General features: G+C 53.1%; 1 protein-coding gene across 1 annotated transcript in view; it reads left to right on the plus strand.

Moving 5' to 3' along the window:
• HTRA1 (HtrA serine peptidase 1) overlaps positions 1–12,366 on the plus strand; it is a 55,762-nt gene that overhangs the window by 40,385 nt on the left and 3,011 nt on the right. The window contains exons 4-7 of the mRNA XM_082674115.1: positions 8,105–8,299; positions 9,310–9,342; positions 11,106–11,220; positions 11,784–11,841. Coding sequence (XP_082530241.1) covers positions 8,105–8,299; positions 9,310–9,342; positions 11,106–11,220; positions 11,784–11,841 — 401 coding nt within the window. The remainder of the gene's footprint in view (positions 1–8,104; positions 8,300–9,309; positions 9,343–11,105; positions 11,221–11,783; positions 11,842–12,366) is intronic.

A 12,366-nucleotide genomic window follows, 5' to 3' on the forward strand; every position in this document is an offset into this window, starting at 1 on the left:
GCCTTCCTACCTCCCCAGGATGGGTTCTTGGCTTCCCCACTCCTCTGGCCCCTGGGACCTCGGACCCCGCACAGCAATCACTGCCACCCTCCTTCCCCCAGGGAGTACAGGCATGGGGTACATACACCCCACAGCATCTTGGGCAGCGGGTGGATGATGCCACAGGTCATTCTGCCGGCAGCGAGGCAGGGCTAAGCCTTTTCCACCCCATCCGGGTACCTAGTGCCTCCTGGTGCCGAAGGAAGTTGCAGTGCCCTTGGGGGTGGTCCATCCTCTGTGGGTTGGGGCAGTGAGCTCTTGGGATGGGGAGAGGCCTGGCTCTACTACCCTGTCGCTACTCGGGCACAGTGCATGGGTCTGTCCAGTAGCTGGTGAGCAGAGCACTGAGTCTGAGTCTCCTGGGTCTGCACTCACCCCATGAAAATCTTTGTGCCCCAGGGAGCATGACACTGAACAGCAAATAAAAACATCGGGACAGATGAAGAGAGAGAGAGAATATAGAAGGGAAAAAAAAGCTTTATATTTTAGTACCTTTAATGGGACTTTTTATGCACTTTATGAACAAGGCGTCTCCATGTTTATTTTGTCCTGGGCCCTGCAAATTATGTAGCAGATCTGTGGTTCATCTGGGTCCACCCATCTGCTCACGTTCCCCTGTCCCTCAGCCCCTCGTGGGCTCACTTCCCTCCTTCCCCAGGCGGGATCCCTGTGTCTCAGGCACGTCTTAGCTGCTAACATCCCCCTGAACTCTGTGGTCTAGTTTGCTGTTCCTTAGGAAGCATGCAAGTTCAGTGGCACTGCTTCTTGCTGTGTCTGGGGGTCGCACACGGAAGATGTGCTCTTTTCCCCCATTGCCTATTTTTTTAAAGAAAATGAAAGGTTAGCATGACTGTTTCCAGAAGACACCCTGAATCACTTAGTTGAGTCTCAGCCAGTTGCTGCAACAGTAACCTTTGAAGCAAACTTCATCCAACACACACCGCCAGCCTGCAAGCCCCAGCCTCTTGAACAGCGCGCTGGGCGGCTGGTGGGTACAGTGGCGTCTGCAGACTCAGCAACAAAACTGTCTCTGTAACAGGAGCAGTTTATACTTTGCAAGGAAGAGAAAGAAGTAGTTGACTTGTCTCATGAGGTTAAAAGAAAGTTGCCAATGTCTTTTTTAGTTTTATTTGTTCATTTTATTGCTCTTCTCTCCAAGCTTTAGTGAATGAGGTTGCAACGAGAGGAGCGCTCAAGGGCTTTTAGGCCAAACCCAGGGTGGCCAGAAGCCGAAATGTAGATGGGTCATTGTTTTTAGGTCCGCTCTAGATGATTTCTGGCTGAGCCAGCGTCTGGAGAATTCCAGGAATCCCCTTTCCTCTTGCGGCTGTAAGAGTTTGCAGGGATCATCTGACCTCTTTGCGAAGTTGTATGAAAAGAGATTTATTAAGGACTCTGGTGCTTGTTTTTTTTCTTTTTCAAAAAATAAATAAATTTATTTATTTGGGGCTGTGTTGGGTCTTCGTTGCTGCGCACGGGCTTTCTCTAGTTGTGGCGAGCGGGCACTGCTCTTCCATGCAGTGCGTGGGCTTCTCATTGCGGTGGCTTCTCTTTGTTGCGGAGCACGGGCTCTAGGTGCACAGGCTTCAGTTGTTGTGGCGTGTTGGGCTTCAGTAGTTGTGGCGTGTTGGGCTTCAGTAGTTGTGGCTCGTGGGCTCTAGAGCTCAGGCTCAGTAGCTGTGGCGCATGGGCTTAGTTGCTTTGCGGCATGTGGGATCTTCCCAGACCAGGGCTCGAACCCATGTCTCCTGCATTGGCAGGCGGATTCTTAACCACCGCGCCACCAGGGAAGTACGTCTGGTGCTTGTTTTGATCTCACCAATTTAACCATTGTCTGCTAATAGGTTTTTTTTTTTTTTTTGAAATCTACCAGGTCTTCTGGAAAGATCCCTAATTGTCAGAGCTGGGATGACTTTGGACATCACCAGGCTCGACTCCCTTATTTTAGAAGTGATAAAACTGAGACCCAGAGAAGTCTGTCAAGTGGCCCAAGGTCAGAGTGAGTTAATACAGATGCCCTGCTCCCTGGGACTGTGTGCTCCCAGCGTACGTGGAGGCTGTGGTGGTGCTGTGTGTGTGTTTTGTCTGTGTCTTCCCTCTGCACCACCCTTTGTGGATGCTGGAGGATACGCCCATAGCAAGTCATCAGCCAGGGCCCTTACTCAGCACAGGCCTTTTCTTCCCTGTGGGAATCAGCAGTTGTGATGCCCCTTCAGGGGGATCCCAGGCCACACGGCGAGCCCGTGAAGCAGGCAGTGCCACACAGCAGGGGCTTGTCTGAGGGTACCACCGTGGCCTGGGCCCTCGCCCTGAGGACGTGTGACCTTGGCTTCCTCTGGCTGTGGCCTCTGCTCTGCTTCCCTTCAGCTCCTGGCCCTGTTGTGTGTCATGTCTGCTCCCGTCTCCCGCCCTGCCCCGTGGCAAGCTCTGGCACAGAGAGGCTCTTCTTTGGTGGCCGGCTGTGCACCCTGAGCATCTGGGCGGTGAGCACTGCTGAGAACGCCTGGGCTCTCGGTACCACCACCACCAGCTGCAGGACCGTCGGTCCCCTGGTGAGCGGAATGGGCACTATGCCCGTCCCATCTGCTCATGGGACAGAGCACAAGGCGTGTAGGGCATGCGAATAAGAGGGAGGCTTGTCTACACTGACGAGGCTCTGCTCGGACCACTTGTATTTCACGCTGACTGCCCTAGACATGTGTGGCCATTGCTCTCCTCTGAAGCGGACTTCTCCTCTTTCTGCCCTCTGCCAAAAAAAGAAACCTGCATGAAGGAATGTACACCTACAGATGTTTCCAGACACGTATGAGCATCACCACTGTAAAAGGAGCCAGCTTTGGTGGACTCTGATGGTGGCCCAGCCCTGAGTTTGTTTTAGGTCCACTCCTGACCGCCCCCCGCATTCCTAACTCAGGCAAATCCTGAGAGTCTAAGGCAGTCACCAGGGCTATGATCCCCCCCACCTAAGGGTGGTTGAGGATAACCTATGACCAGGCAGTGGCTGATGACCCACGAGGAAGAATGTGCTGGGCCCTTCTGGATTCTCAGCTCTTCTGAAGAGACACGCAAGGGAGAAAAGAGTCTGTTACTTCCAGTCGGCATTGCTCCATCTTTATGTCATGCCTGGAATGATGGTGGCCCTCCTGTGACCATGGGCCCAGGCTGCCGTTGATCAGACGGAAGGAAGGCAGGAGCTTCTCCTTGACTGACGTTGCCCTTGAGCCTTTGAAGAGAGCAGCCCTCTGCCATCGCGCCCGTGAGCAGGTGGATGTTCACTCCACTTCGCATTGGGTTTTTTGTTACTTGCAGCTGAAAAAAAAAAAACAAACCTAATTGATGCACCCAAATCATTTTTAGTGTTGATCTATATTTAGCCTTTATGGAAGATTCTAGGCTGAGCTGCCCTTGGGAAGGGAGATGGATTTTATCTCTTTTTACTGCTGTGTGTTCTGCCGGCTTATGTGTTTCCCTCCACCATCAGACAGTAAGCCTGGAGGGCACGGGTGGGTTTCACTGATCTTTCATGTTCCCTGTGCCAGGCCCGTCCTCAGTGAATGCTTGTTGAGAAAGTTCTCTTTCATGTAGGCAGCGTTTTGTGGGAGCGGTGATGCCAGGCCTGCTGGTTGTTGTCTGTTTGTTTGTTGGCATCTAAACGAACAGTAAGAGCCGCCTTTAATCATGCTACTCACCAGCCTCTTCCAGGTTTTAGCAGTGAATCTATCACGCCATTAGTGTCCTGCCTACGGCTTGTAGTTAGTGATTTAACTCGGACGTAGAGCCCACACGCAGGACTCTTGACACCCTCGTCTGGGCTGTCTCCATCGGCCTGGCTGGCATGGCCGATGACCCGGTTGTTCTCGGGATCCGTGTTCCCTTCCAGCCCCTCTTGTTGACTCTGCTGTGAGGCCGGCATGTAGCACAAGTGAGTCACTTGCAAACCGAGGATGCTGTGCCTTTCAACGTGGACGTCCCCTCTGCCCCACTGGCCTCCCAGCTTCCTCCCTCTCATGAACAAGAGCATGACCTTGAGAACGGGCAGTGTGATGGCCTCACTTTGGGATGCCCCTCGTCCTGGAGGGATTGGGACAACGTGAGCTGCACGCTCTCCTGGTGGGGCCCGAGGGCTTCTGCCCCGCTCTGATCCGGAGCTCGGGGTTGAGCTTTTGCCACGTTCAAGCTCCCGATCCCGGCTTTGCTGTGTACCCGACTTGCATTTCACCCTCCCTCCCCGCCAGTGGTTGGAGAATCTGGAGACAAGGAACGGGAGCCTCACGCCCCAGTCTTCCTCCTTCCCACTCTGCTCCTCCCGGCTGCCAAGTGGAGGACGGGTGTCTGCGCCTTTACTTCGTAGGCGTGTTGCGAGGCTCCTGTGAGATGCTGAGATGTGGGCTGTTAGGAGAGGGTCGGGCATCTCCAAGATGGCCTGTGGCTGGGCCGCTTCACAGAGAGGCTCAGTGTCTGCTGCAGGGAGCCCGGAGCCGGCTTTGATGTGGGCGGCCTGGGAACCAGCCTGCGGACAGCAGCGCGGGGTTAAACCAGGAACGGGTGGCCCCAGGGTTTCCCATCCACAGGTCAAGGCCGAGGCGTGCCTTGGCGCTTCCAGCCGTATCTGCTTTTCGTCTCCCCCCGAGTCCCCCCGTGGAGCGTGTGTCTAGACAGCTGTGGAATAAAACTCTCAGTTGCCGAATAGGAATTTGGCCAGCAGAGGTATAGCTGCGCCGAGCAGACAGGCCCAAGGTGAGGAGGGAGGATGAGGATGAGCCCCACTTGGGTCTGGAGCAGGCTGGAGAGCCTGACGCCTATGCGGCCCGCTGGCACCTGCGGGAGACGGGAGCCAAATGGCCCCCAAAAGGCATTTTGACCTCATGAAGGCTGTAAATCTGGCCTGGCCCACGTCTCTGCCCCACGTCACTCTCTTGCAAAGATTTCTGCCTACAATTAGAATTCACATTAACACCTACAAGGAGTGAAGGTCTGGGAGGTGGGAGACCTGTTCTCTCGTTTAGCCAGGCTGCTCGTGAGCTGTGAGAAGTCACTCCCTCTCTGAGCCTCAGTTTCCACATCTGTAAGATGGGAAAAAACATGCCCTAACTGCCAAGGGGGTCATGAAAGTGCTGTGTCACCTGGGAGGTAAAATGTCACCTGTGTCATTCCTTTCACATCAGTCCAAGCTTCATAGTCTAAGGATTCCCCTTGATACGTGTCCACTTGCTTATTTCTGTCTTATGATTGTCCTTTAGAATCTAGGAGATGTTCGAGTGAATAAAAACTTAAGCAAGGTGATACTTGGTGTTGCCATCAGTGCAGGTTTGGCTAAATGACCACTTGTGATCCGAATTTCTTCCCCTTGTGTTGAAGTGAGGATTGGTCCTCGGGGAGACTCTGGGCTCCTATCACTGGTGTCCACTTGTCCAAGCCTGCATGGTCACTACAGTGTGGTGACTTCACTGCGCTGGACCCAAGCTCATCCACAGGCTTCCCTGGGCCCCGTTACTGGCCACAGGCCTGTTCCTCCCCAGTGAGTGCAGCCAGCCGAGCGGCAGGCCCTGGGTGTTCTCCTTCCCTCCTGGGGGGTCTCTCCCCTCCGTCCTCACAGCTTCTGCTCCCCAAGAACAGGTGCCTCCTTTTCCCATCCCCTGGGCCTGAGCTCTGACTTGGAAGAGGGGAGTTCCAGGGAGCGCTGTCTTTGGGCCCCTCTGCCTTCTCAACCCCCTGAGACGCAGGGGCCTGGGTCTGGCCCCCTTCCTAGGGGCTGGAGGTGGAGGAACGGGGGCGGGCGGTGAGCAAATGCTAATGGAGACCCTCTGCAGTGAGTCCTGCCCTGTAACTTTCTGATGTGGTTCTCGGCTTGTGGCTGAGCTGATGTGGGCTGGGCCCGCCTTTCTGTGTTTGAACCTGAACTCTTGCCTTGAAGCTGGTGAAAAGCAACTGTAATCTTGGGCAGCCTGGCAAACCCAGCCCAGGAGCCTTCGCCACTGTGTCCCCTTGCCCACCCCCCAAGCCCAGCCCTGAAAGCAGTCCCTGGGCCCTGAAGGAGTGCTAGTGTCCCTGGCGGGCCTCCCCACAGTGGTCAGTGCTCATCACTGGCCCTGACTCCTGCCCACCCACCCGCTGTGGCTACTGGATGAAGTCATTCCTGGCAGGGGCGGCTGGCGCGGGCCCAGGGTAAACAGGCCACGCTGAGCTCATTGGCGTGCTTCTGGATGAGCTCGGGGAGTGGGGACTGCAGGCTGCCCCCTCCAGAGCAGTACCACACACGCCAGCCTCAGGTGACCGCAAGGGCAAAGTGTCACTGTCAGGGCAGGCCTGTGCCACCAGCCTCCTCCTAGTGGAGGGCTGGGTGACATGCGCTACTTTGTGGGAGTTTCGTTGGTGGGATTTCCCGCATTGAGACTGCACAGACCCTGATACTAATAACAATAACCAACACCTCTGATGCTTACGTGTCCCAGTTATGTGGTGCTTAACTGAGCCAGGTGCTCTTCAAAGAGCCATTCTGGTCTCAAGTCGCTTAATTCTGACAACACACCAAAGAGATACGTGTGCCGCGTTATTCCCGTTTTCCAGGTGAGAACACTGAGGACCAGAGTGGCTGTAAGCTTGAGCCAGGATCTAATCAGGCCGCCTGGTCCCAGGTCCGTGCTCTTCACTGGGGCACTCTTCTAGGCTTCTCAGTACCTGTGATCTGAGGGGCATCCCTTCTCATGCAGCCCCTTAAAGGTTTAGGTCTTGGATCCCTTCTTCAATATCCCTTCTTCCTCCTTGAGTTTTCTGACCCAGCTTGTTCCTGACCAGCATCTTCCTTATTTGGGGTCACAGGGGGTTCTTTGTGACTCGGTGCTTTGTGGTGGATGAGAGTCTGGGTTCGGGGTTGCACTTTTAAATCCCTGGCTGGTCTCAAGTCACCCAGTTGCTTGGAGTCTCAGTGTCTTCATCTGTCAAATGGGCTGAGTGATCTCCCCATCTCATCAGCTGGCGTCTGCTTCATCCCGGCGAAGGAAGTGCTAAGTAACCGCTGGTTTCCACCCCCTGCACCCTCCCAGCCTCCTCTCCTCTTTCCTTCTTTCTCGAGGTGGACGAACATGAGGACTCTTACCTCGCAATTAGCACTAGGCCTGGGCCAGCTCTTTGCTTTCTGGGCTGGTCCACACTGTTCAGAGCAGCTGCTCATTTTGTCTCAGAAAACAAAGGAGAACTCGGAGGTTTGCCTGGCTCCAGGGAGGAAGGGAGGGAGGAGAGCTTAGAGCCTTCTCAGATGGAAGCCCAGCTCAGCCCTAGTGACGAGAGCTGGCTTTATTTTGTCCAGTTTTGGTTTGAAGAGTAGTTTGGGGCTTCTGACTCTGCCTGGCCCTCACAGGGCATCGGGGATCAACCAGCCTTTGTTGGGTTAATCAGCCCGCCAGGGACGGGAGCAGAGGTGGTTGATGCAAGACCTTTCCAGGCAAGGAGAGAGCCCACCTCTTGGGTCTTGGCGTCTCGGGGCCCTGGATGCCCTGTTGCCCCCAGCCCCACCCCTGCCCCTCCCCAGGATTGCATGTGCTTAGCACAGAGACGCACCGGACGGAGTCAGGGCAGCTGCAAGCCCACAGAGACCCCGATTCTTCAGAATCCAGGAGGGACGAGCCTATGATAAGTGGGGGGGGGGGGGTGTGGGCTCTGGATCCTTCCCTGTGGCTCTCTAAGAGTGCTGCAGTCAGGCTTGCCCCCAGTCCTAAACCTGTCCCCCTCTGTCTCCTGGCCTCCGGGTTTCAGAGCAAGTTTGTGCTGATAGCTTCAAGATGTGCTGAGACCCTGAGCTGGCCTCCAGTGTCCGTCCCACGTCTTCCTTGGCGTGTGGCAGCGGCAGTGCGCACTTGACTTGCAGCAGCTTACAAGGAGGCACTGATTATCTTGGGTGGGAGGGAAGATAGTCCTCATCCGGGAAGGGATGCTAGGCCTGACCTCGGTTTCCTGCAAGGCCTGGTGGGTATGAGCGGTGTCCCTTACCTGGCGCTCCAGGACATCTGTGCATTTATCCGTTCTGTTCGCTTAACCAAATGCAGCAACGCCAACCTTGTGTTTCCAGGGAAAGCTGCCCGTGCTATTGCTTGGCCGCTCCTCGGAGCTGCGGCCCGGAGAGTTCGTGGTTGCCATTGGAAGCCCGTTTTCCCTTCAGAACACTGTCACCACTGGCATTGTCAGCACCACCCAGCGAGGAGGCAAAGAGCTGGGGCTCCGGAACTCGGACATGGACTACATCCAGACAGACGCCATCATCAACGTGAGCCCTCTCCGCTGCAGGGTCGTGTGGGCTTTTGGAAAGCTGGGCTGGGCTTAGGAACCAGGGCTGGAGTCAGGATCCTCAAGGTGCTTTCAAGGATCCCCTAAAGCAGATGAGGCAGAGGGCTGGTCCTCAGCCTGTTGGCAGTCTCCGGGGACTCCTGTGACGGGAACTTGAGATTTGCCAAAGTTTGCAGCCCGGAGGAGCTCTCCGTGCCCCTGCCGCCCTGCCCCAGGGTCAGCCACCCCTGGCTGGAGCTGCTTCTTCAACTTTGTGGCAGGAGGGATGCTCACCTCAGCACAGGCTCTGTAGCCCCGAGAGGAGTTTGCATTGCCTTGTGGGGGGAGTGGTCTGTGCATCAGGCCGACCCATTCGATGTCTAATGAGGTCAAGGATTATCACACACAGTCTCATCAATGGGATCTTTTTTAAGTCACATTTTTCCACTTCAGCTGTTTCCCTATAGGATTAACGTTTCTAGAAAGCATTTCCCCTACATCTATCTAATAAGTAAGAAACACAGCGTGTCTTGTGCACTCGCTACGTCTGGTAGGCTTTATTCCCAAACTTTCTTGTGATCTTCATGAAGTAATGGAAATAGAGCAAGCCATGTGGATTTCCAGGCCAAGCAGCAAAGTAGGGGGTCACATAGATGTAGGGGGGGCGGTTTTAAAGATTTGAAAGACTGTGATACTGGAGCAAGTGGGCAGCCAGCCTATTGCCAAGACAAGGAAGATGTGTTGGGTGTTTTGGGAATTTGTAGTTGGCAAAAAAAAAAAAAAATCCATCCATCTATCTACCTATCTATCTATATCTATATATATCCCCTTTATGGAACGTCTAAAACTTTCTGAAAATTGTTTAAGGTCCTTTTTTTCCCAGCAAAATACTAGGTAGACAGGAACAAAACTCCGGCAAGAAGTTGCACTCAGGGACCTGCCAGGCAGAGAACTAGATTGGACCATGTAATGACATAAACTCATAACCTTTTCGTTTTTGCTTAATTTCAGTATGGAAACTCCGGAGGCCCATTAGTAAACCTGGTAAGGCCTTTAAAAAATCTGTGTACATGTCTTTTTCTTCCTTTTGGTTTCTTTTCACACATGAACTTGCCAAAGCGCATTATCTAATTCTTTTAAAGTGAAATCTGTGACTGTACTGTACCTTGCAGATTACTCTTCTTATCTTTTCTGCAAAGAGTAAGGCATGATGGAGTTTGGATTGGAACTGCTATGCCAGCAGACATGCTTATGTTTCAAAGTTACAAGTAAAGGCATTGGAATTCAGGTCCAATCCAGGAGTGGTTAAAGGAGTGGGTCTTTATTTTGAAGGTGTCAGCAGTTCTGGCCTGTCCCTACGCTGCCTAAGGAGCTGGCGTGGCTCATCCACAGGGTTTGTCTTGGCCAGGGGCCCTCCTCTAAGACCAGGCTGGAATGAGGAGTTACCCTGCTCACAAAGATGTCACCTAAGTTTATATTTTATTTAAGCAAAAAAGGGAAGCCTTAGAATCAGACAGTCAGAGCCAGGGTGCAGCTCAGGGTCACCCATCCCAACTCTCATTTACAGGTGATGAAATCGAGGCCTTGTTTAGCAAAGCGCAGGATGGCAGTGCCTTCTTGAGGTCCCTCTGAGTCGGGCTCAGCGCTACGGGAAATGTGCAAGAAGTGACTTAAACTCTCCTGGCAGTTTTCTGTTCTAAGTCCGAGTTGAACGACCCTTTAACAATAGTGTTCAGAATAATGGTTGGATGGTGTGAGGCAAGACTGCTATACCAGGATTGTTCCCTATGGTGTGGCATTCACTGAACTGTGAATTTATCTTGAATTGAAGCACACCCTGTAGACTGGCTTCCTCCATGATTTAAAGCTAGTCTGTGACAAGCAGAGGCAGTGAGATGCGATTGTGAGCCCTCTGCCTCCCCGAAGTGCCCCGGAGTCAGCTTGGAAGTGAGACTTTGTTTTGCTGATGATGAAGTCTGTCCGCCCTAAGCGCTAAGGTTGTTTCTCCCTGACGTCAGCAGAGGAATCTTTTTTTTTTTTAAATAAATTTATTTATTTATTATTTATTTTTGGCTGTGTTGGGTCTTCATTGCTGCACACTGGCTTTCTCTAGTTGTGGCGAGCGGGGGCTATTCTTCGTTGCAGTGTCCAGCTTCTCATTGCTGTGGCTTCTCTTGCTGCGGAGCACGGGCTCTAGGCACTCGGGCTTCAGTAGTTGTGGCACACGGGCTCAGTAGTTGTGGCACTCGGGCTCAGTAGTTGTGGCTCGAGGGCTCTAGAACTCAGGCTCAGTAGTTGTGGCGCACGGGCTCAGTTGCTCCGCGGCATGCGGGATCTTCCCAGACCAGGGCTCGAACCCGTGTCCTCTGCATTGGCAGGCGGATTCTTAACCACTGCACCACCAAGGAAGTCCCAACAGAGGAATCTTAAGATCACTGGAAATGGGGGAAACAGGAAGGTGTGGACAGCCATCTAAAGGACTCTGGGGCTTTTGGAAGCATATTCCATGCCAAAGGAGCAAATGTGCATTTTGAAACTGTCTGTCGTGTCTGTTACTGTGCTTTCGGCGTGGTGATCACTCAGCTCTGAGTCGAGTGGGTGTCCGTTGCTGAGATTGGCTTACGCTGCCCAAGTCGGGCCTCTCCCTCTACGACCCAGGAGCCCCCTCCCTCCAGCTCCCCCCACCTCACACATTTCTCTGAAGAAGCTCCAAGTCTCCTTTCTTGCAAATTCTCCAATCTCTATCGGTGCATATCTTCAGGTGAACCTTCATGGATTCAGTAAGCTGTTTCCATCTTGCTTTTCAGGATGGTGAAGTGATTGGAATTAACACACTGAAAGTGACAGCTGGTATCTCCTTTGCAATTCCATCTGATAAGATTAAAAAGTTCCTAACGGAATCCCACGACCGACAAGCCAAAGGTAGAGCACGTGCCCCGCGGGGACTTGGGTCGGGGAAAATGATGCCCTGAAGGTCAGAAGGGAAAGGAACACACGCTATTAAGCCCGTGGTATTAGGTCATAGGTGTTGGACTATTTTCAACCTATGATCATGAATGTGTCATATGGTTCAATCTGGCATGTACCGGGCATGATCCTGGGTGATTTCTGTACATCATTTCACTTCATTATTCATTATGTCATTTAATTCCTTTGCGTGAGCAGGTGGGAATTATAAGTCCCATCTTATGGATGAGAAAACTGAGATTCATGGAGCTCATTCCTTCCACAAATGTTTATTGAACCTTCTGCTCGAGTCAGGCTGGGGGTTTGAGGCTCAACAGGGTCCCTTGCAGGTGTGATGTTTACTTTCTACCTGGGGAAGAGAGGAGGCAGGTAGGACCCCAGTCAGGATTTGAACCACAAGCCGAGCGCATCCCGCTATGGTCCTGACTCTACACAGCAAACTGGGGGATTGGACCCCATGGCTCGTGGTGTACCCGGCACAGCCGCCAACTGGGCTGACCTTCTGTTGTCCTTTCCAGGCAAAGCCATCACCAAGAAGAAGTATATTGGCATCCGAATGATGTCACTGACATCCAGGTGGGTAACAGAATGTCTGTGTCTGTCTGTGTCTTAAATTTAAAACAAACCTGAACTTCAGAAGACTCTCACTGGCACCCCTAAAAGGGAAACCTTACTTTGCTTCAAGACAGCTCAGTTTCTGGTTACAGTTAAGTAACATTAGGAAAGAGAGGAGGACCGTTAGCCTTGGCCTCTTGTTTTATCCTTCATGTTTGTTTCTGGGTTCTGAGCAGGCCCTTCCTTCTGGAAGATTCCATTCTTCTTGGAAGACAGGCCTGAAGAGCCGGGGTGTTCGTCACTCCCCCATGCCTTCCTTTCACCGCTTGCTCTGTTGAAACTCACATTCCAGGAGTGCCCCGAACACCTCCCTCAGCCCCAGAGCGCCCTGCGTTTCCTCAGCTCTGCCGCCTGTGGCCTGAGGCTCCTGGAATGCCCGTCAGGCCCAGCATGACTGATGGGCTTGTTTTTCCCGAGCTGGTGGAAGTTGTGGTATGTGGCTGCCAGACTCACAACGTCCTGGTATTTTAACCTTGATGAAAACAT

This window comes from Grampus griseus (assembly GCF_964374135.1).
Source record: "Grampus griseus genome assembly, chromosome: 16".
NCBI lineage: Eukaryota > Metazoa > Chordata > Mammalia > Artiodactyla > Delphinidae > Grampus > Grampus griseus.